This window comes from Amphiura filiformis, chromosome 8 (genome assembly GCF_039555335.1).
Source record: "Amphiura filiformis chromosome 8, Afil_fr2py, whole genome shotgun sequence".
Lineage (NCBI taxonomy): Eukaryota > Metazoa > Echinodermata > Ophiuroidea > Amphilepidida > Amphiuridae > Amphiura > Amphiura filiformis.
Genome location: NC_092635.1, coordinates 69015148 through 69040972, shown reverse-complemented (window position 1 = coordinate 69040972; position 25825 = coordinate 69015148). Strand labels below are relative to the sequence as shown.

General features: G+C 37.8%; 2 protein-coding genes across 2 annotated transcripts in view; one reads left to right on the top strand and one right to left on the bottom strand.

Annotated features, from left to right (window-relative positions):
- Positions 1 to 228: 228 nt before the first annotated feature.
- Positions 229 to 25825, bottom strand: part of LOC140159393 (BTB/POZ domain-containing protein 2-like) — a 41955-nt gene continuing 16358 nt past the window's right edge. The window contains exons 2-5 of the mRNA XM_072182854.1: positions 19028 to 20183; positions 17758 to 17845; positions 16882 to 17028; positions 229 to 1973 (exon numbers count right to left, since the gene is read on the bottom strand). Of these exons, the coding sequence (XP_072038955.1) occupies positions 1815 to 1973; positions 16882 to 17028; positions 17758 to 17845; positions 19028 to 20082 (1449 nt within the window). The 5' untranslated portion in view covers positions 20083 to 20183 and the 3' untranslated portion in view covers positions 229 to 1814. The remainder of the gene's footprint in view (positions 1974 to 16881; positions 17029 to 17757; positions 17846 to 19027; positions 20184 to 25825) is intronic.
- Positions 23542 to 25451, top strand: LOC140159687 (uncharacterized). The gene is made up of 2 exons (XM_072183182.1): positions 23542 to 23833; positions 24559 to 25451. The coding sequence occupies exons 1-2, from the start codon at positions 23542 to 23544 to the stop codon at positions 25449 to 25451; spliced, it is 1185 nt and encodes a 394-aa protein (XP_072039283.1).

The window sequence follows — 25825 nt, the reverse complement described above, 5'->3', positions numbered from 1 at the left end:
TGTTAGGGGGCCTGATGCAAAAAGGGGGCCCTGAAAATTTTGACCCTCCTAAGGGGGGGGGCCTGAAAAAATGACCACAAATTTTCCTGGAAAAATTAAGTTATATGCTTTTCTATGGGGTTGACCCATAATGTCAAAAAGGGGGGGGGGGCTGAAATTTTTGAGGTCTGTAAAGGGGGGGGCCGAAAAATTTTCGCGATGAAATTATTTTGCATCGGGCCGCCCCTTACAAGTGTTTGTGAACGGTCCCTTATTACACCTCGTACATATTCATGAGCAAATCATGCAACCTTATTGGTCCATCGCCTATTTTTCTGTGTGATAGTTTTCTCTATTTTACTACAGTCTACATCTTCATCTCCATAGCCAAAGTTCGGTGTAATAAAACATGGTTTATATCGGGTAGGGCAACCATTCTCCTCTGTAATCACTAAAGTTTTTTTTTAAACTTCCGTGGTTGTGCATGTGCATATCGCGTACACGAGCGTAAACGCAAAAGCAATAAACAATCACGCTGATTGGCTGATCAATGCACTTGACAACCCGGCTGACCCATTGGTCTTCAGCGCGGCGTGTAGTAGGCGACCTTGTCACTTCTACGCGATCGCAATTCACCAGCACGTACCCGGACCACGGAAGTTTTAAAAAAACAACTTTACAAGCCTATCACCCCTCATCCTGTGGGTTGGTGGGGTGATGATCCTGCAGCTAGTACTTCGGTAAGAAATAGTTTGCCCTATTTCCCCTCTACCCATGCAGTAGTTGTACAATACCATAACCTTATTTGTGACGTGCATACATGTTGGTCTACTAAATGTTTGTAATACATACTTATGGCACACAACTGAATCCACATCACAAATTATAATGCTAGATCACTCAAAAAAACCAAAATAATATAATGATATTATTCACATTGGATTAAATCCACTGGATAGTGTACATGTACACATTTAATACATAATTAATAGGTGGTATTTTACCTCATTGTGAGTACATCTATGCACAATTTATGTGTTGCACATGTTTAACCCTTGTAGATGGGACTTGCAGAGGTTTTCGGCAATCCAATCGATTCTGTCTCACTGTTCCACAAAATGAACAGTATGAGTATGCCAGTTTGACCATCAATATTCATACTTTAATCACAAAACAGCTTTGAAGTATCGCCATCTCTAATCCCAGTGGTCAAAATTTTTATGTGTAATTTTGTAAGTATGGTTTTTAATTTGCCTACTAAAACTATTTATCACCGAAGACCAATGGTGATAACTACGGTCATAAATTCAAGTGAATGCATACAATGAGCCATTTTAGAAGTGTGCATAATTCCGCACGCATCTGATGCATCCCATAACCTCTCCCTGTGGGCGTGTTGTTATGGCCAAGTGCAAGAAACACTGGCGTTTGTCATACTGTGCAGTGGCGTAGACAGTGGGAACTGGCGCTCCACTCCCATTTTTTAGAATCTTGAGTGCAGTGGGCAAAAAAAAATAGAGCCAATAATTCACAACTTCCGTTGGCAAAAAATATTTCCGTTGGTACATTTGTGCCCCCCCCCCTGGTTCCGAAAACCTGGCTACGCCACTGATATTGTGTTCATTCGCTTCCAGACAGACTAGAGACTTCCATGAATAAGGGGGAATGAGGACTGCCCCCTCACCCATCCTCTTGTATGCCACTGGTCTATTCCTACATGCTTCATGCTTGTGAATATATTTTTTAAACCAGACAAATATCAACAAAACTCTTTATTTGTGGTGACCAAACCTCTGCACAACCCCGTTAAATATCAAGAATTAACATTACATGTTTTACGTGTAGAATATAACCTCTGGGATTTGCCCATCTTCTACTGAGGTGCCATTGTTGTTACCGGAGGCGTACGTAAACTGAAACACAACTTTTCCGCTGGACGCAGACTCGTGGACAACTTTCCTGATACCTCTTGTGCCATAATGCGAGTCAGGACCCTGTGTGTGGGAAGAAAACAATGAAGAATTTAAGACTAATGTTTAGTTATGGTGAGTGAGATGGCAGGGGCCATATTTTTCCAGTTTTAGCCATTCCTCATAACTTCTAAATTGTTGGTCTAAAGTATATAAAAGTACACATATTTAGAATGGCAAAGACTTGATAAGTTCATCTGTGAGGTCAAATTTGGGCCAAAATGCCATTTTTTTAATTTTTAAAAACTAGATCAAAATATCTAGGACCCGTTTTTTCATTTTTTTGAATTTTGACCAATTTCACCAAAAATATTTGAAATTTGGGCCAAAATCGGGCTTTTTATGATTTTTTGAAAAATCAGCATTTTTGACCATTTTTGGTGCAAATTTCTCAAAGTTGGTCGAAATTCAAAAAAATGAAAAAATGGGTCCTAGATATTTTGATCTAGTTTTTAAAAATTAATTAAAAAAACCCGTTATTTGATTAGAACACTATTTATTTATAAAATATATAAAAAGTAATCGAAATGAATGAAAATTTGCATATTAATTTTACATTAAATGGAAGTTTATAAGTTAATTTTGTGCTATGCAAAATTAAACCACCACAAATGTATGTTCCTAACAACACTGTATATCAAAAATATGAAATAAGACTTTTTTAAATAGTATCAACAATAAATAAATTTGTATACTGTAAAAGTAGAAATTTTCGCGAGGTTTTTATTTTTCGCGAATTTCGTGAGTGGACATAAAATCGCGAAAATAAAAACTCGCGAAAATAACCTTTTGCATTAGGTGTCTATTGTATCAACATCAAAACCCGCGAAATTTAATTCTCGCGCAATTGACAAAATCTTCAAAATCGCGAAAATATCTTCTCGCGAAAATATTGACTTTTACAGTATTGCAGCTACATGTTCATTGGGAAAAAACACCTAAAATTGCAACAAAAATATTGCAAACTGTGCATTAGCATTTAAAGTGAGATGAATTAATTGTCAAAATGAGGTTTTAAGGTTAATCATTAATCATTAGGAGCAAATTAATATCACATGTTGCATATCATTTAATGGCAATACAATCCAAAAAAAATCAAATTATTATTATTATTTCTTTTTATGAAACTCATAAAAGTTCATAATTTTAGCGTGTTAGCGTGTAGTAATAATTTTAAGAAATATTTTGAATATACAATCAACTAAAAATATAATCAACACTCTACACCAGGTGCTCAATAGCTTTATTTATGCTGTAAGATGTGGTTTCACTTTCCATATGTGAAAATGGGTGGAAATGCCATTGTAAAATAAAAGGATTGACCTACAAACTCTCCAAATTTTTGTCTCTTATGGGCAAACAAACACTTTTTTTGGCCTAAGGGGGCTGGCATTTTCTTTGGAAGGGGGGTCCCAAATTGACAAAAAATTGGCGTCAATAAAATTGCGTCCCCATATTTTGGCAACAAAAATTTTATGAGCCCCCCCATACCCACTAAACAGTCTTTTTGAATAAAATAATCACACTATCTGTGGTCATCTTGTGACTCCCTACATTTTGGTCATCAAATATTTGATGACCCTCCCCCCTATTTTTCTTTCCAAAAATGTATTCCCCCCCCTCCAGTATATTTGGGAACCACCCACCCTCCTTCCGAAGAAACTGCCAGCCCCCTAATGTTAGGCCAATAAATCTAAAAAATGTCAAGCAAAAATCATCCTATTTGTTCAACCATGGAAGTAGCTACTACTTCCATGGTTCAACAAATGTATGTACAATGTATGATCAGATTAGTACATCTTCTCAGACTAAATATTAAACAGCTGCTGATTTGTATCTCATGTTGACATGCAATTGTGTCGGGCTATTCCTGTTGACATATGGCCCATTTCACGGTTAGGCGCCACTTTTAGTGAAAAAAACTCGAAATTTTCAAAATGGATTAAATTTAATTTAATAGGGGTTTTCTTTTCCAAATAAGACCAGATTTTCATAAAAATATCATTTCCCAGCTTAAATCTCGCTACTTCTTGAAGAAAATTATGATTTATTATCTCATGTTATGTAATTTTTAACAAATTTGATCAATATTGAGTAGTGTATATTTATACTTTGACTGTCCAATACATATATCATAGATATTTAAAATAAACGAGTATGTCATAGGCTCCCTTCTGACCAAATTTGTGCAAATTTTGTTGTGTAATGACAAATTTATGGCCACTTTAATGTACTTTTTGTGGTAAAAAAGGGAAATTGACATGAAAAGGTTTACTCAACAATTTTAATAATCAATGAATGACTCTGATATTGCACAGCTTTGAAGGTCATAATATGGGTAATGTTCACAAATAATATCAGCCAGTTTGAAAACACAGGTCAAATTCAAGATTCTGATGTTTGTGCAATTTTGGATGTGACTGATGTCAATGTGAACGGAAACCACACACTGTAAAGCAGAGTATGTTTCAGAAAATAATGATTCAAAGAGTTTTACACACTCAGTGAATTAAATGGGATATATTGAAACATATCAACCTGTGTTAGTGTTCATTTTAAAACATTGTTTACAATTTATAGAAGTGGATGTGACATTTTCAATTGTGAACAGAATATTTCATTATTATAAACAGTTTGCTTGTCAAAAATATAAGCTTTGGGCACTTCTAACACATATATTTTGTGAGATTCTATTGAATTGAGCAATGCTAAAACGTTTTTCCTGACCCTTTATATTTTTGACAAGCAAAATGTTTATAATTTACTGAAATATTCCGTTCACAATTGAAAATGTCACATCCGCTTCTGTAAATTGTATACAAAACTGTCCTCAAAAGACAAAGACAAAGCTATGAAATAATCATATATGACATGTACAAAATAATAAACCTATTTTAGAAAGTCAAATATCATGTTGTTTAAGTATTTTGGCCTAAAAACTACTAATTTTGAGGATGTGACATGTGAGCGGAAATTGAAGCTTTTTGAATCTCCTGTCACAATTAAAGAAGGCATACTGAATTAAAGATTTGTTGTGCCTTTTGATCCCCACAAACCTGTAATGAAATAACTTCAAACTGGCATCCTAGTCCCATTCCTGTCTTAGTTCTTTGAAGAAACTATTTTGGATGTGACAGGTACCATGGATGTGACACATGTGAACGGAAACTTTGAAATGACATCTGCAAGCTAAGTTGATGAAGGAGTTTTCATTAAATGGTGTCATTAGATAGCTCATAGCAGGAGATTTTTAAAAATCAAGGAGAAAAAATTCTGCCACATTTTGTTAATAAATTATACTATTTGGAAAATTAATCGGATGTGACAAAATTGTGAACCGAATTTGTTGGCAAAAATTCAAAATATCGCTGTATCTACATATTAAGAGCAACAAGTGTAATTTGTTCAACAAATAGTAACAAGACTCTGAACTTTACTAAAACACACTAGTTTGCCATTCATGTAAAGTATTAGTCGATCTATTCCACATTGAATAAGGTACATAGATGTGAGCGGAAAATGTCACATCCGAATTCAGAAATTTAAATGGTTCTCATGCTAGTTTAACTGACAACTAATACTTTGTTCATGTATGGCTGTATAGTGCAACTTGTTCACTACATAAAAACAACAAAAGCAGCTGGTAGGCTCAACATAGTTAAAAGTGGCAGCATTGGAAAATAAATGTCTGTTTCAGGTTGCTAGTGAAATGTGGTTTTTGACCACTTCTGACCCCTAAAGCCCTGAAAGATAAAACTAGAAGGGCCGATTAAGCTAATGGAGGTAGGCCATACAGAGACAATGAAAAATCACCAACAGTAAATTCTGTAACCCCATTATTTTTTACACACCAGGCCAGATATGTTGAAAATCAAAAAGTGGCGCCTAACCGTGAAATGGGCCATATACACACCCCTTTAATATAAAAGATCTTTAATTTTTCACAAAGGGAGTGCAGACTTTAAATAGAGCCACCCATTTAGGTAACCCAATTTGAAATATATAGTGTGAAATATCAAGCTCAAGTCTTCCATAGGGGGTGTGTGGATTCAAATGTAACAGCATACTCAATTAGATATTCATCATTGCTTTAGAGATCCCCATTGAATTACAACGATGAATTAAGAGTTAGAGGACGATTTAATTAGATTAACAGAAATAAGGATAAGCTGAACTAGCAAGTATAACTGGTTAATTATAGCCTGCTCCTGCATTCTGATTTCACATTTTCCTCTCTCTCCCTCCTCATCTATCTCTCTTACTCCCTTTCTCTTGTGATGTGATAAAATAAAGAAAACAAAACCTGACAAACGCAATCCTTTCTGTAACATAAAAAGCAATATTGTTCAATTTCTGATTTTTTTTTTTCATTAATAATAGTTTTCACTATCAGATGTGCCCTTGAATTTTGAGCTGGACAAACGAGGTAAAATGAGAGAAAATCACTATTTCATTCTGATGCCTACATCGTGATTGTGGGTATCAGCAAATCTGACTGGCTGAATTAAATCTTGGGATCTTGTAACAAATTAGTGCAGCTTGTGCAAGATTACAATTGTGTGTGTGAAAATCAGAATTCAACCAAATATGAAGGCAGATTATGTACATGTACACCATACAGTGTAGTTCAATTTATGACTTATGTTATAAACTAAAATTAAACAGGGTTCATAATTAAAGGCCTATTCAGAGATCCCAGCGAAGGTGTAAAAAATATACAAATTCTTTATAAATTGCATAAAGAGTGGAGGTATTTTTGCTATGAAAAATCTGGCAAAAAACAAGGAAAACAGCAGTATTGACAAAGTTGAAGCCCCATTCAAATACATATAGTTAATTTTTCTACTTCAGTATAGAAATTACAGATTTATGTAAAACTAGCGGGAGACCCGCGCTTCGCGCGGGTCCCCGCTAGTTGAGTAAACGGGAGCGGTGAGGAAACGGGAGAGAATAGTAAAAGGGAGTAAACGGTGATGATAATCATGCTGTCTTGGTGTAGATTATTCATCCAGTAATAATCAGATAGCTTCAGATGTTGATGATCATGTTAGCTCCTGTCATGTAAGAAGCTAAACTTTTATTTAAGTGAATATCCAGATCTGTGATGTTGTTATACTCACTCAATCCCTTTCAATTTATTTTGCAAATCTGTCACCCAATGACCCCTTTTTTCACCAGCTTACACCCAATGACCCCCTTTTTTTAATAGAAATTTACACTAAATCTGTAAATATTTTAGGCGCTTCGCGCGCATTGTGAACAAATTTAACATTAAAATGGTCCCCGAAATGGCTTCAATTAGGCCTGGGCCTCTATTTTGATCAAGTGTTCAATTCTGAGTGGACACCAGACTTGTAGTATTGGGACCCGTCATGAGTGCGGGTGCAGTGCGGGTCCCGGACCATGAGTGCGGTGCGGGCAGGTCCCAAGCCATGGAGTGCGGTGCAGGTGCGGGTCCCAGGTCATGGAGTGCAGGGTACGGGTCCCAGTCCATGAGTGCGGGTACGGGTCCGGGTCCAAAGTCAAAATAGGGTATGAGTACGGTGCAGGGTGCGGGTCCGAAGCCACGGGTACGCAGTGCACGGGTACGGGTGCGGAAATTGGGACTCGAGTGCGGGCAGGGTGCGGGTCCCAGTATGGAGTATGGTGCGGGCCATGGAGTGCAGTATGGAAATTTGGACTTGTATGGGTCCAATTATGGGTATGAGTATAAATAAATAAATTAAACATGTACAAGAAGAGATTAAATATTTCAAGTCTGGACTCGGACTCAAGTCCACTTTTGCTGGACTCGGACTCGGCTCAGAATTGAACATTAAAAACTTAGCTCAGCTCGGTCAAAAATAGGACTCAAATTATTTATCTTAAACATCAATTGGAATTAAATTAATTGTCCATTTTCCAAGTACATTCATGCACATATGGCTCAAAATAAGCTAAGGTGTCATAAAAGTGTAACACACAATTATTTTTCCAGCTCTTTTCTTTTGGTCTCCAACCAGGTTTAAATTATAGTATGCACATATATCGTTCATAATACACTAAAAGAAAGATAAGTTATAGACCATTTACTTCACAAATTTAATTTTCTAGCCCTTAAACGTTATATTTGACAGACACAATTTTGATGATTTTCTGCAATCAAATAAAAATTTATAAAGTATTACATAAGGTATTTTGTGGTTATTTAGGTGTAGGACCTACAGCAACTGATTGTGGAAAAAATGTGTCCAAATATTACAATAAGGAGGATAAATTGTTATAAATAAAATATGTGTGTCTGTCAAGCCATAACATACGCAAGATGTCTGTCAAATGTAACATACAGAATAATAATTTGGCAAAAACAGTAGTTCAAGATGGGAAATTGAATAAAGATCACATGCAGTTTATAAATCACATGTTTTAAAACACTTTTATAAACTCTAAACTATCATCATAATGTGAACATCAAGTGATTTTTAATTTTTTTTTTTTAAGCGTATTGCGTATGTTACTTTTGACAGACACATACAAATCTTATGTATGTTACTTGCGCACAAATGTTTGACAGACAACACTTAACAATGGATTGTGTCATCAAAAAGCTTCTCCTCACAAAGTGATAGTGCCACAAAGCTAGGTGGAGCTAAATGCTATGTCATGTAGCATAATTAGCTGTATCACCCTAGTTTAGCAGGAATTACAGCACCGTCTTGCGTATGTTACTATTTGACAGACATTTCAAGAAAAATTTTAAAATTGTTATATGTTGAAAAAAGATGGCAGCCACTTGCAAATTGATTATAATATGGAGAAATGAAGTTATTTACAATAGATTTACCCTTTAGTTTATGCTTCAAGTCTTTGTTTATAAAAAACTGATGGACTTCAAAATCAATCTAAAGTTTGACAGACAATAGTAACATACGCAAGGCAAACTTTTAAATCCTTTTTTTGATCTGTTAACTTATAATTCATAATGCCTCTTTTTGTTTTTTTGATTGGTTTACTGCACCATTTTGGGAAACAGGTCACATGAATTTCTATAAGGATCCATAAAAAAAATTAAAAAGCTGTTGAAAAAAGGCGTCTCTTGGCATGTTACAAATAAAAGTGTAAAAATAGGCATTTTTACAGCTATTTTTTATTTTTTTTATTATTTAGAGTGAAAGGATTTTACTTAAATTGTGTATGCTATGTCTTTACTACCTAAACTTGCCACTAAACTAGCAAATATTCCATTTCTATAATTATTATTTTAAAAAAAGATGTCAAAATATATGGCTATAATATGACACCTTAGCATATTTTAAGCCATATACACAAGACAATATACATCCAACAGATTTTCCATTAGCTTAATCATTGTAATTATTACCATTAATTATATCCATGTTTTATTTTATATTTTAAAACTCCTTTAAATCTCTTATCAAATCCCAAATTCCTGTATGGTAAGGCCCTCTCTATTCATTTGTCTCAGATGCACTAGCCCAAGACTGGCACAAGAAGTATGTACACTGTATGCTCATATGTGGCTGGCAGAAAAGTCACACCAGTCACATTATCATAAGTTATACATGTGTGCAGCATACAAGTAGTGGAGAGTATTTGAATGGAAAATATCAAAATGATTAGTAGAAGCTAAAATAATGATATTTTAACATGATAACTTGAAATTCACCACAAAAGAAAACATCTTTGCTGGGTCTTTTTCTGTATTGATCAGTCATTGTGTGAATGAGACATGTACATGTAGAATACATGTCATGGGTATGGGTGGCAGTGTGCACAGGCTGCTACATTGTAAATTTAGATCTACATGTGCAGCATTCATGTTCATTTTGTGTAGCCAGGGCTGGATTTATCCTTTTCATGGCCCTGGACCAGGCTAAAATAAATTTAAGGGCATTTGCTATAGCTTTCCATTTACTCCCCATCCAACCCCATCCATGATGTAGGCCTAGTGGGCCTAACCTATTTGTTTTAATTATGAATTTATGATCAGAGGACTCACAATGGGATTCATGAGTGGAGTTAACATGCATTTGGGAAGTGAGAGTATTCTATTCTCACTTTCCTGCATTTTTGTGTAACCATGTATGGTACCCGTACCCATGGGTACGGGTACGGGTCCCTGACCATGAGTACGCGTACGGGTCCGGGTCCCAGGCCATGGAGTGCGAATGCAGGTGCGGGTCCCAAACCATGGAGTGCACGTGCAGGTGCAGGGTCCCAGTCCATGAGTACGGGTACGGTGCGGGCAGTGCGAAGTCAAACTACGGCATGAGTGCGGTGCGGGTGCGGGTCCGAAGCCACGGTGCGAAATGCGGTGCGGGTACGGAAATTGGGACTCGAGTGCGGTGCGGTGCGAGTGCGGCACGGTACTACAAGTCTGGTGGACACCACCCCCCTCCTCAGACCATCAGACAATCCTCTGCGGCGCGCAACCTATCTGCGGCGCGCGACCTATAAACCCAGACGCAGTACGTGTCATGGTGCGTGACTCGCCACTAATCGCGCGTGTGCATTTGACACGTTTTTGGTCATGGCCTGAGCCGTAAGGTTATTGACCTCAAGGGCCTAGCAACCGACCAATTTTTTTGTTATTTCCATAGTGATTGAATAGTTTTGCAAAAATGAGCGTCAGATGGTTTAATGGCAATATGTATCCGATCAATGTACGAATAAATCGGAGCTGAAAGTGAAATCATCTCTGAGTCTATTCGCGAACAAGATTTAGCGACTTCCTTTTATTTATATAGATGTCTCATTTTGTCTTTAAGCTTTTGGGTTAACTACATGTAGTAGCAAGCTATGTTAGCACATCTATGACACTAAATAAAGGTGCCAAATTTGAATTAACAATCCTCCGGATGAGCAAATTACTGAAGGTGCCCCCACACAAAAAGTTTGTAATAACGAAGATTTAAAAATACAAAGAATATGCAAATGAAGTCATTAATATTTATAAATGTGCAAATAACAGGAAACAGATGTAGCACAAGATATCCAATATCATCCCATCCAGTTAGAAGTTAATCATGTAGGCTGCAGAGTGGATTAATTATGGAATTTCTGGCAAAATATGCAAATGAGCCAATTAATATTCAAAAATATTCAAATAAATACAGCACATGAGGTCACCATACTCTTATCACCCTACCAAAAAGTAAAGGAAAATACAAATGTTTTTTAAACATTGTTTTGACCTCACACATTGCATGTCGAACGATTATATTGACCGTAAATTTGCAAACAAACATAATGTAAATTTATTTTATCTAGACCAATCGTAGATTAATGTGAATCTGGAGGTATGAAATCAAACACCTCATTGTCTGCTTGGTTTTATATATATATAGGTTGCCATGACAACCCTGTGACATCACACATGCCACTTGGGACCATCACATTAAGCATGCACATAATTCTACATTCCAGTTACTGTGTATTCCAGTAAATCAGTGTACAGCTATGAAATCCAATATATTATGTGTAAATATGATATGCTGTGAGTCAAAAAATAGAAAAACCTTGTACGTGCATACAGTTTGAATGGTCCTTGGAATATTACTGTATAATAAGTACCGTACTTAATTTCGCTAATTGCCAATGACCACCATTTTTGTGGGTATTTAATTTCGCTAATCCAGCAGTTCATGTATACAATTCAATTATTTTAATTTAGCAAATTAAGGCTTCTAGCGAAATTAGCATTACAATGAAATCCCTAACGAAATTATAGTGGTTTTACAATATATTCTTGTACCGTATTCATTCCAATAAGCGCCCATGCCCCAATAAGCGCCCACCCAGCGTATATTCAATTTGCTAAAGAAAACCATTAATGTTGAAGTGACAGATAGATGTTGATATAGTGAAATAGCTGGAGGACTACACATCCGGTGTAAACTTGCAATACATTTTCTACATCAGAAAAGCTACTAGAATGTCTCAGGACCCTTTTATAACGTATGTAAATTCATCTCTAATAATCACCTCCCTCACAAAAAATTAGGTAAACCAGGTAAAACATAAGCGCCCACCCAAAATGACTTTGTTAAGCGCCCTGGGCGCTTATTGGAATGAATACGGTACTACAAATTTATATTAAAAATTTTAAGTACAGATATTTGATCAAAATTGAAATGTGACATATTTGTAATAAAATATTAATTCTGAAGATTTCACATTCTAAAACATATTTGTATGATCAACAAACTTGTTTCACCAATATTTATGTGTGCATGAACAATCTACAAATACATTGCACAATTGACAATGTCAAATGTAAATGTGTAGATTATATTAGCTTTAACTAAACAATCAAAATTCAATTTGTTACCTTAGAAAATATCTGTTGGAATTGATTCGCCAAAATTTAAGAAAATAGCACCCTAAAGCTCAGAGCAGCCATGTGTGACCATTTGTTTTGCATTGGATTTTAAAATCTTTGCAGACATTCTGGTTTCTTTGCCTTCTTAGTTTGCTTTTAAACATGAAAAACTAAATGTTAATTTGTCTACAATGTATAATATAGCCTACATACATGTACATGTATATTACCGTATTCATCCGAGTATAGTCCCACGTTCGAGTATAATCCCACCCCCCATTTTTCGACACTCCAAAACCGGGAAAAAATGAACTTTTTTTTTTTTTTTTTTGAAATTGAGTATAATCCCACCCCCAATTGTGAAAAAATTTTCACATAAAAAAGCGGGTGGGACTATACTCGGACCAATCTGATACATGTATGTAGACATGGTTTGAGGATAAGTCAAATAAGGTACATAATGTACACAGTATGTCATATACCATTTTAAAAATCAACAAACAGACCAGGCCAGGGTAGGGCTCAAAATTGACTGGACTAAGGGCGATTTTTACAAAATCGCCTCAAAACTTAAATTATGGGGTATTTTTTAATCAAAAGTAGTCACTGAAAGGAGAAACTATTTTGAGGCTTGTGGCTCAAAATAAATGGGGAATCATTCCGATAGCCCCCTCCCCAAAAGTTAAAAGTTAAAGGGAAATTATTATTTTCTTCACAAGTAGCCCCCCCCCCCAAAAAAAAAATAATATAAAATGAATTTGAGGCCTGAAAGAGATATCAAGCATGTGAAGTAAATACACATATTCATAATCTGTCTGTCTGTCTGAATATGATAACATTTGCTATTTATGGGAATATATTAATATGTGTGAAATTCATCTTCACCTTTGATCACATGTTATTTATTTATTTATTTATGTACAGTAGTCAACCAAATGTGACGTGTCATGTCAAAAGGAGACACTTTTGGGCAGGATCATAAATGGAGAAATAGCCAAAAATCTGCCGGTGGGTGATTTTTTCACAATTTGGGTTTGTTGCGAATTTGTGATGTTATTAATGCTAAGAATATTGTCTGATAGTTTCAGACCGGAATATAACTGGCATCTTGTAGTTTTTGAGACACTTTTCAAGTTAATTCCTACTCTCAACATTGTCAATAATATTTTTAAAGGCCGATATCTCAATTTCCAATTTTATAATACCATAACTTTTGAACTCAATTTCTTCGATTAGGAATGTTCGATTTCATTGGGGAAAACGGTGTTGTAGAGCAAAATATCTCTATATTTAATATATGTAAAAAACTCAATTTTCATAACCTGCCCAAAAGTGTCTCCTTTTGACATGACACGTCACAAATTATCATCCTAATCTTTTCTATACACTTGTAACATTGAATTTTGCAGTCTTGGTTGTTGAAATGACTTTGACATGAATTTCACTCTAATTTGCTCTACATGTACTAATTATCTTGTGTTACACAATTCTAGTGAGAAAAAAAATTGAACGACCAAAAAAAAAGTCTCATCACATTTTCAATAGGTGCCCTTCACCCTAATAGAACACAAGGCACTATGGACACTAATTAGGTCAAATAACAGTATTTGGCTACGGTCCTGTTTATTCAGCATTTATTCGTAAACTAAAATTGTGAGTCCTGCTATACGCATATTTAATTTTCTTGACGTCATAGCCATGAAAATTAACTGAATAACAGATCTTGATTATTTATAAAGCTCAGATGGTGATGGTGTTGATAATAGTCTCAGGCACAGCTGGTAATTTGATGAGTACTGTCATAATATTGAATGCTAATCTGATGGTACACAGATCTACATTTCATAGTCTAGACCCACAGGCAATATGATAAGATCACAAGTGTTTTGTTTATTTGTTTGTTTGTTCTTTCATTACAATGTGTAGTCTTAAAGATGTTGTTCCATAGATTGAAGTTGTAGATTATGTTGATGTTGCAATTTGAGTAGTTAAATTTGCTTGGCAGATGCCTACAGAAGCACTACGAGGGGGTATCCAAAAGTTTTTGACATCACTCAGAAGTGAAAGAGCTATACCGATGAAATTTTGTCAGTGTAATCACTGGTCCTTATGTACATTATGGTCCAAAAATGGTCTCATAAGTATGTTTACTTTTTTTTACAGGTGGCGCTAGATGGGCAGTAGGCGCATAACCTGCAAGATGGTGAAAATTGAGGCATGCAGCGTTGTTAAGTTCCTGTATTTGAAGGGTTAGGCCTACAATGCTCAGAAAATCTATGATGAAATGAAAGCAATCTACGGTGATGATTGCCCATCATATGGCACTATTGCTTTTTGAAAAAGGAATTTCCAAACTGGCCACATGTCCCTCACAGATGAGCCAAGAAGTGGGCGTCCATCACTTATGGATGATGCGGCCACACAGTGAAAAAACTCAAGAAAGTGGAGGATCTTATCATGAAAAGGTTATGCGCCTACTGCCCATCTAGCGCCACCTGTGAAGAAAGTAAACATACTTATGAGACCATTTTTGGACCACAATGTACAAAAGGACCAGTGATTACACTGACAAAATTTCATCGGTATAGCTCTTTCACTTCTGAGTGATGTCAAAAACTTTTGGATACCCCCTCGTATTATCGTATCATTATGTTACTGTTTCACACAGTTAGGATTGCATAGCGCAATTGATATGTTTTTAGTCTTATTATCTTCACTCTTTATTTTCTTTCAATAAAGGATGACCGCATGCTTTTAAAGGCTGCTGAATACTGTTCAGTTGTATGTGTGTGGGGAGTTTTCGTACATGTGCGGGGTGTGTATGTTATAGTATGTTGCACCCTTAAAAGACACAACACAGAGCTTTAAATGTAATATAATTTTAAGATTCATTTTTGATGTCATAGAAATTTTCATGTGACATGAGAAATGGACATAATAAGATGAAGATCTCTTAAAATCATGATTTGCAACTATGAAAGCAGACTTTCTCCTGACCCCACATAAACCCACTCCACCCAGCCCACCCCCTATATGTATCCCATACCCACCCACCCCCATACCCCCATTGCACACACACATGCAGATGACTTGCCATGAGTGTGACACTTGCCACATAGTTGACAGTAGGGTGCATTTCCACAGGTTCTTTAAACATGACTCTCCACGTTGAGTCTGATCCATCACAGCTGAACACCCCACAGCCCAACACCCCCCCCCCCACACACATACACAAAGATAACTTGCCTTGAGTGTAGCACTTGCCACATAGTTGACATTAGGTTGTATTTCTACACGTTCTTTAAACATAACTCTCCGCGTTGAGTCTGATCCATCGCAGCTGAACACCCCACAGCCCACCCCCCACACAAAAGTTAACTTACCTTGAGTGTGGCACTTGCCACATAGTTGACATTAGGGTGCATTTCCACAGGTTCTTTGAATATAACTCTCCACATTGAGTCTGATCCATCACAACTGAACACCCCACAGCCCAACACCCCCCACACACACACACAAAAGTTAACTTACCTTGAGTGTGGCACTTGCCACATAGTTGACATTAGGGTGCATTTCCACAGGTTCTTTGAACATAACTCTCCACATTGAGTCTGATCCATCACAACTGAACACCCCACAGCCCAACACCCCCACCCCACACACCCCCCCCCCCCAAAAGATAACTTGCCTTGAGTGTAGCACTTGCCACATAGTTGACATTAGGTTGTATTTCTACAGGTTCTTTAAACATGACTCTCCACGTTGAGTCTGATCCATCACAGCTGAACACCCCACCGCACAACCCCCCCCCCCCCACACACACACACAAAGATAACTTACCTTGAATGTAGCACTTGCCACATAGTTGACATTAGGGTGCATTTCCACAGGTTCTTTGAACATAACTCTCCACGTTGAGTCTGATCCATCACAGCTGAACACCCCACAGCCCAACACACCCACCCCCCCCACCCCCACACACAAAGATAACTTGCCTTGAGTGTAGCACTTGCCACATAGTTGACATTAGGGTGCATTTCCACAGGTTCTTTAAACATAACTCTCCACGTTGAGTCTGATCCATGGCAGCTGAACACCCCACAGCCCAACACCCCCACCCCGCACACACCCCCACACACAAAGATAACTTGCCTTGAGTGTAGCACTTGCCACATAGTTGACATTAGGTTGTATTTCTACAGGTTCTTTAAACATACTCTCCACGTTGAGTCTGATCCATCACAGCTGAACACCCCACAGCCCACCCCCCCACACACACACTCCCCACACACAAAAGTTAACTTACCTTGAGTGTAGCACTTGCCACATAGTTGACATTAGGGTGCATTTCCACAGGTTCTTTGAACATAACTCTTCACGTTGAGTCTGATCCATCACAACTGAACACCCCACCGCCCAACACCCCCACCCCCCCACACACAAAGATAACTTACCTTGAGTGTAGCACTTGCCACATAGTTGACATTAGGGTGCATTTCCACAGGTTCTTTGAACATAACTCTCCACGTTGAGTCTGATCCATCGCAGCTGAACACCCCACAGCCCAACACCCCCACCCCGCACACACCCCCACACACAAAGATAACTTGCCTTTAGTGTAGCACTTGCCACATAGTTGACATTAGGTTGTATTTCTACAGGTTCTTTGAACATAACTCTCCACGTTGAGTCTGATCCATCGCAGCTGAATCCAGTATCATTTTGACCCATTACTACTTCTGAATCAGCATGAATTATCTGCAAGAACCAAATACATCATATTCCGTATCAGCTTCATATATTAGTATAATTTATACAATTCTTACATTATGTATGTAACATTTTATATGACAATTAAATTAAATTCGAGCAAACCATAGCATAATCCCATTCTGCACTCCATCTCCCACTATATTTTTCAATCAAAGTTTTTGGGAAAGGTAAAGCGGCATTGTAACATTTCCATAAAAATAATAAAATTCCACAGAATGTTACTTTTCACCGTCAAATAGGTCCTCTTTTAAGTTTGAGCTTAAGGGGGTACTACACCCCTGCCCAATTTTGTGCCTATTTTTGCATTTTTCTCAAAAATTATAGCCCATTGGTGACAAGAAAGATATGTATATTATAGGGGCAAGGACTGCAACTACATGTACTGCACTGGAAATTTTATTTCAGCACAGACAACAGTTGTGGAGTTACCGTCAAAAATGAGCGAAAACCAGTATTTGATCAATAAATCAATAACTACTTGCATTAAGTTGCTGAAATTTCAGTGCAGTAGTTGAAGTTCTTCCCCATATAATATACATATCTTACTTCTCACCCATACCTTATAATTTTTGAGAAAAATGCAAAAATATGCACAAAATTGGCCAGGGGTGTAGTACCCCCTTAAGAAATGAAGTAAAAGAAAGAAAATTGCTATTTAATTCCAGCACCATACGCATGTTGTATGGACATCTCGTAGTATAATGAGTGACTAACCTGTATATTGACGGCATAATCTGCAGGTCCATGTATAGACCCATATAAACCAAATCCTACTACAAAGATTCTTCTGTTCACAAGGAATCTGGTGACAAATGAAGTTTATGAACACATTATACAAACATAATATACTAGAATTCGCGGTTCACGGGTTGGGCGGTTCTCGTGATAGGCCTATCTCTAATTACCCAACGCCTGTTACCTATAATCGTGTCCTGACCTATCGATATATGTCTCTCAATGATTAAGACACAACTATCAACTCTGTTTTGTAGCTGTGGCGCTTACTTGAACCTATAATCTGAAAACCCATCGTTAGCCTCTTCCAAACCCTGTCCTGCAACCACATCGGAGGACCCAAAAATACCCGAAATTTTAGTAGTGTCTGGATGTAGGCCGTCAATTCAATCGGGAGAAATGTGAGCATAAGCGGGTATGTTAATCATGTCTTTAAAATAGGCCTATTGGTCCGATGAGATGCACCTGTTAGTCACTGTAATGCTTTCCGATGCTCGCTTTTCGCCCGTCGGTACTCCGCAGCACTACGCGATAGCGCACAGCGCGCCGCGATCACGCACCAGCACGCGATAGCGAAGCCACGCAGCCAGACGCCGATAAGCCAGCGGACAGAGGACGGACACGCCATAATTAGTATTAAGATATATTGTCAGTGACAGCAGCAATAAGCACCAGTCCTGTGTACAATGTTTGGAGTCACAAAATTTGTCTATTTTTTCTGTCCCTTATTTTATAATTATGTGATACTCTTCTTGTTCTCGATTTTGTTATTTTACATTGATGTTCACCCCATCAAAGGCAGGAAAGTGCCAATTATAGAAATGGTCTATAGGGATTCTCCTTCTCTATAACTCTGTGGCAAGGACCCAAATACAGTCAAATTTCACCCATAGCTAAGCTGATAGCACTAATTAATAAGGCAGTACAGGAGTTCCGAATTACCCTCTATGTCTGTCACAAGGACCCAAATACCCCCACATTTTCATCCAAGGCTGACAGTAACAGCATCATTATACAGGGTTCTTTTTGATCTACTGTATAAATGATAATTTTCAAGTACAATTATTTTCACGAATTGGAGTAAGACATTTTTGCGATTGTTATTTTTGCGATTGCCTAGTCTTGCCCTATACTTGCAATACATGTATCCGCGAGGTGTTAATTTCACGGATGGCACTCCAATCACAAAATCCGCGAAAATAAACCCTTGCAAAAATTACCACTTATACAGTATTTTTGTGCATCTTACCTTATTCTATCACTAGTTCCACTGTAACCCCATCTGCTCTCCGCCTGTAAAAATCTATTTACGGTCTGCTCTTTCCCTGTTAAACAACACCTTGGATTAGACGGAAACTCTGTAGATGGCTTAGGATTAACCGTAAAGTGCAAAAACAAACTCACAACTTCTCTGTCGGTCAAAATACCCGATTGCGCGGCACCGCTGGCAAACTCTTCCACAGTCATCAGCGGAAACCTGATCAGTTTGAGCGAGCGACCTAGTGCTTTGCGCTTGTTTTCCGATGTCGGCGGAAGCTGCTGACGTCGTGCTTCCTGCTCTGCCCATCTGGTCACAGCATTGAAAAGCTTGCTTTCACGAATTCCTAGTGTGTCTCGTTCCAGAACAACTATAAGTGTTTCCAAATCTATATCTGTGAAGCCTTCTGCCTGTAAAGCTTCTGTGGTATTTTTATCTATTGTTTCAAGGCAGAGATTAGCCAGTTGTGGCTCATCAAATAGTCGTGCTTGAGTTAGGAGCATAAACGCATTGTCAGCACACAAGTTCTTCTTCAAGAACTCCACACAAGCAGACTCCAAAGCAGGAACTGCATACTTCTTTGCTGTGTACAATGTTGTCATGACTATATCAGGACCGATTTGGACTTCGTCAGAGTACAAAAATCTCAGCAGGGCAAGAAATGCTGTAGGTTCAACATCAGGTAGTTCCACTTCATTTGAGGTTGTGGCCATACCACCATTGAACATAGCATCAAAGACGGCGCTCCCTACGCTCAGCACAAATTTGTGGGCAGGGATACGCTGTGTGTTCATACCCTTGCCTACGAGAAAGTGGACATCGCTCAGGATCTCGTTATTGAACATGAAAGCAAAGCGTTCCTTGACGGAGGTTTTGGTTGATTGCCAGTTGTACGGGACAATCTCTCCTCTTGGTCTGGAGATTAGAGGCCCAGCTGCCTGCCACAGGAGTTCCCCTCCGTTATTAATACCTACTGCCGGTGGCGGTGGTGGCGGCGGTAGCTGCTGCTGCTGCTGGGGATTCCGATGGGCCCCAGCTCCGGCCATGACAAGAGACTGATGACCCTTTGGTGTTCAACCGCCAGGAGGAAAAAGTCTTGTGTCACCTGTACATTAGAACTGCATTGACTCGCAGATTTGGTACAAATCTGAAAAACAAAAACAAGTAGTGATAAGTACATAATGTAAGTGCAGCTATGACCCAAGTTTGGCTGTAATTAGCATTTGAACTGCTCACCTGAGAGCATTTAATCAAAACTTAACCAAAATCAAATTTGTAACAATATACAGCCACACATACATACAGAAAAGTGTATACATTTAGATACCTGCCTTATCAGGCAAGACAAAAACAACAAAAATCTGATGATCAACCCTACCCCTTACGGACAATTTTTTGCTGCATTTTGAAAAAAGGATGAAAAGTATGTGGCTTTGTGTTACTGAAGGAGAATTCCTTTACAAATTTAAGTATGTTTTATACAACAACAAAAAATCTGAGATGAGTCAGTATTAGTGCTGTCGTCGGCACCGTTCTTTAATGTCGACATGTCGATATAATTCGTATACCGACGTCAACAGTGTGTACCCTCGACATAAAAAAAAAAATTCTAAAAAAAAAATATATTTTTGGCCAGAAAAGCAAGTTATAGGCCCAAAATGACTTGTTATTCAAAGTTGGAAACCAGAGAAATACTGCTACTCAAAAAACAAAACAAAAAAAAAAGCCAATTTTTTTTACAAAGTTGGATACAGTTGTATATTTTAATTACTTTTGCTCCTATTGAACAGCTAGCAATGCATACTAATTCAATGTGTCCCTGACTGTTCAATAGAAGCAAAAAAAATCAAAATATATACAAATTTATACAACTTTGTAAAAAAAATTGGAATTTTTTTTTAGTAGCAGTATTTCTCTGGTTTCCAACCTTGAATAACAAGTAATTTTGGGCCTATAACTTGCTTTTCTGGCCAAAAATATTTTTTGAAAATTAAAAAAAAAAAAAAAATTTATAATTTTTTTTTTAATGTCGACATGTCGGGATACGTGCCGATGTCGACATTATGTCGACATAAGGCATGTCGACGACGGCACTAGTCAGGATTGCTCCAAGCCTTCAATTTCCTTGTTGATCTACAGAGCTAAAACTATGAGTTTTTAAACTTTAGTACATGCACAATGTTTATTCTTGTCCAACTTAAATGATGCAAAAATACCATAATAATTGTATGGCCAAGTATCAACTTTCAATTTGTACATGTATGTAAAAGTTTCAGTTTCAGTTCCGCCTAATGATTTAATACTGTGTCCAGCATATTGTACATGTATGTTTAAGCTTGAAATCATTTGAATTAGACATGAAGGAAGGTTCAATGGCCCTTTTCAAACCACAAGCCTACTTTGTGACTTTTGGAAAGGGCACTTTTTGTCTTCAATTTAGGCTTATTCAGCCCTGAAGTCATGGAAATCTCTCATTTTCACACAGCACTTAGTAAACAGTCATATAATTATTTCAAAGTTAGTTTTGTTGGTACAAAAGCGAAACCTTCGATGTTATGACGACATGTTCAGAGGGGGACTTATTTCTTTTGAGGTGTTTAGTACTGTTACTGAGTCGTTACTTGACTCAAGGCCAAAATCACCTTTTACCCGAACTCACACGAATGCACAACACAAATACACTGTTCGTTTAAGCTAACAAAATCTAAGTCTTTAATTGAAAGCAAGTTTCGTTTGGTACAATATAATGACTACAAATGCACATATACATTAATCAAATATAATCACTCTTTATCTATTTTGTACTTAGCCAGCATTCTTCTTCTTGGTGATCATAAAGTTCTTGTAATGTTCTGGACGACGGATGTAATATATCCCTATTCACTTGTCCTGCGACAATCAGCGAAGTCCTTTGTACACTTGCATTGGAGTTAGTGCTGTGCAGCATCCTAGGGTGGCTCCACACTGCTCTGCATTCGACACAACATTTTCAACTGTTTCTGTGAGATTTTTGCATCAACTTTTATACTGGTAGATAGAGTTATGTTCACAGATTTTTCTGAGCATAACTACAACATTTTACTCAATCTGGATTTTGAGTTTTCTATGGAAATAGTTTCAATATTTTGAATCTTCAATGACTGTAAGCTGAATATATATATTGAACTTCATGTTATCATCATTGATTCTTCATTGATTGATTTGGATAATGGTGCACTTGAAGTGGACAATTGACCACTTGATGAGGACAATAAATTACCAGCATGTTTCTTTTGTTATGTAAATGTGCTCCTTTCTGGACTACACAGGACCAGCATCTACACAGGAACCTGTATATAAGTATGCACCACAAGTTCTACATAGTTTAAATACAACTTGCTCTGGATCTGTTATTTGTCAACTTTCGAAAGAAGTTTGTAATACCCTACAATCTCTCAAACTGAATAAGAACCCATGCAGTTCTCATGATCTAGCAAAACCAAAGAGGAAAACAAGACGCAGCAAAAGAAAGAAACAATCTCACTTTGAAAAACTTAACAAGAATAAGGACACTGTTAAATTTAGCATTCTTAATACTAGATCTGTCAGAAATAAGACTACTGAATTTGTAGACTTTGTTATTGACAATAATCTTGAAATTATTGCACTCTGTGAATCCTGGATCAAACCAGAGAACCAATCAGTTATTGGAAATATCACTCCAGATGGTTACAAATTTACCCACTGTCCAAGACCTGGTTCCAAACGTGGAGGAGGTGTAGCCTTAGTTTATAAATCTGGATTGAATGTACGTGTCTTAAACAGCGAATTGAACTTCACATCATTTGAATCACTTTGTGTAGAAATTACCAGCGGCTCTACATCTCTTTGCCTAGTTATAATCTACCGTCCTCAACCTAAATCTACTGGATGCGCATTTGGCATATTCCTTGAGGAATTTTCATCACTTGTTGATAGATATTTGCTCAGCAATAGCACTGTCATCTTTGCGGAGATTTTAATATCCACGTTAATAAGCCTACTGACTGTGAAGCGAAATCATTTGCAAGCCTTCTGGAAGCAAGTAATTTAGAGCAACACATTCATGTTCCTACTCATAGGGATGGCAACACACTTGATCTACTAATCACCCGCCAATCAGATCCTGTCATCTTCTCTGATCTGAAGGTTGTAGATGGCATCGGAGATACACCTGACCACTTTGCAATTTTGTGCAAACTTTTCCTAAAAAAGCCACCAGTCGCAACAAAACTTATCACTGCTAGAAATTTGAAGAGTATAGACATTGTCACCTTTTGCAAGGACATTGATGATTCTGACATTATCAACACCCTTTCTGATTGTGATGTGAACCAACAAGTTGAGAAATATAATGACACCCTACAAGGTATCCTTGATAAACACGCGCCTTCAAAAACTCGCTCTGTAAAAGTTCGTCCAAATACTTCATGGTATAACTCTGAAATCCTCAAAGAAAAGAAAAAGCGGCGTCAACTTGAGAACAAATGGAGGAAATCTCGCTTGAAATTGATCACCAACTTTACACAAGGCAAAAGCAACATGTTAATGCTCTTGTAAGGAAAGCAAAGCAACATTACTACAACAATTTGTTGATTGAAAATGCAAAGGATCAGAAACGTCTCTTCCAAATCGCCGATCAACTACTTCATCGCCGTCAAGTATCCCCGCTTCCTGATGCTACTTCTGATAAGAGTCTAGCTAATCAGTTCTGTGACTATTTTACAGAGAAAATAAGAACCATTCGTAAAGGGTTTGAGCTTGCCGATGATTGGTCCTGTGAGGATGTACGACCTGTCTTTCACAGCTTGACAACATTCAAGCGCCAGCAACTGAGGAAGAGGTTTCACAGATTATTTTCAAATCTCCCTCTACTTCGTGTGAACTCGATCCCATTCCAACCACACTCCTCAAGAAAGCTTCTGCTGCCATTGTGCCACTTATCACCAAGATTACAAACTGTTCTCTTAAAGAAGGAACCTTTCCTGACATTTTAAAAGTCGCACATGTACGCCCACTGATCAAGAAACAGAACCTGGACCAGAATGTCTTCAAAAATTACAGGCCTGTATCTAATCTGACTTTCCTTGGAAAGACTATTGAACGATGTCGCACTAGCTAGGCTATCATCATTTCTTCAAATTCATAATCTGAATGAAAAGTATCAATCAGCCTACCGCGCATTCCATAGTACGGAAACTGCTTTGTTACGAGTGCAAAATGATTTTCTACGTGCAATGGACAAGACCAAAATTACGCTGCTTGTGCTCCTTGACCTTTCTGCAGCATTTGATACTGTGGACCACAGAATACTTCTGTTGCGCATGAAAGAGCGACTTGGAATTGATAGCATCGCACTTAACTGGTTTCAAAGTTACTTGTCTAACAGGAGCCAGTTAGTTTGTATTAATGATCAGACTTGGACACTGCTGCATTGGATTATGGCCTACCGCAAGGTTCATGTGTTGGACCAGCATTATTTCCAATTTACACTCTGCCCTTAGGTGATGTTATAAGCAAGCATGAGGTAGACTATCATTTCTATGCTGATGATAGCCAATTATATCTATCTGTTGAGCCTACTCAAGAAGCTGTTGATGCAGGCCTTGCCAAACTTGAGAACTGCATTGACGATGTTCAAGGGTGGAAAGGAAGCAACTGCTTGAAGTTAAATGACTCTAAAACTGAATTTATAATCATTGGCTCAAGACAGCAATTGGAGAAAGTCAACATTCCGCACATTAGGGTTGGTTCTTCTTATATTGAACCATCCACTGACATAAGAAATCTGGGTGTTATGTTTGACACTTCATTGACTATGGAGAATCAGATCACGTCCATGTCCAAAGCTGCTTGTTTATCACTGCGCAACATTGGAAGTGTACGCAAATATTTGACCAGAGATGCAGCAGAAACTCTCACTCATGCTTTTGTGACATCAAGAATTGATGGAAATAATGCTCTCCTAAATGGTCTGCCAGATAAGCAACTTAATAGGCTCCAGAGAATACAAAACATGGCTGCACGCATCATAACTTACACCAAAAAGTCTGACCACATCACACCTGTGTTAGCGGACTTACATTGGTTACCTGTTAAACAACGAGTGTCTTTCAAAGTTTGTTTGATCTTGTTCAAATGCATGCATGGTCAGGCACCCCTCTACTTGAGTGATCTAGTTGATGCTTTCACTCCGGATAAAGCTGGGTTGAGATCAACGGACAGTGGACGCCTGCTGGAGCTTCGTACAAGAACCCTTTGGGGAGATAGATCCTTCGAAGTTGGTGCACCTAAACTATGGAACACACTGCCTGTAGCCCTAAGAACATGTGACAATATCGCAACTTTCAAATCTGGACTTAAGACCCATCTATACAATGAGGCATTCAAAGAGTGACTCTTTTAGTATTTGACTCTTTTTCATATGTACTGTGTCACCATGTTGATATATATTTTCTCAGATCTTTTGAACTTGTTGTGTCAAGCGCCATTGAGCGTCGAAAGGCGGATACCGGCGCTATATTAAATCGTCATTATTATTATTATTATTATTATTGATAACTCCTTGCGTATAAAATCCTTACACGAAAATGGTGTTCTCCAAACACGTTTACAACTCCTTGCGCAATTATCCTATACTAAACTCCTTGCGCCGTCCTCCTATGCTAAACTCCTTGCGCCGTTCTCCTATGCTAAACTCCTTGCGCAGTTCTCCTATGCTAAACTCCTTGCGCAGTTCTCCAAATTTAACTCCTTGCGCTGCTTTCTCCA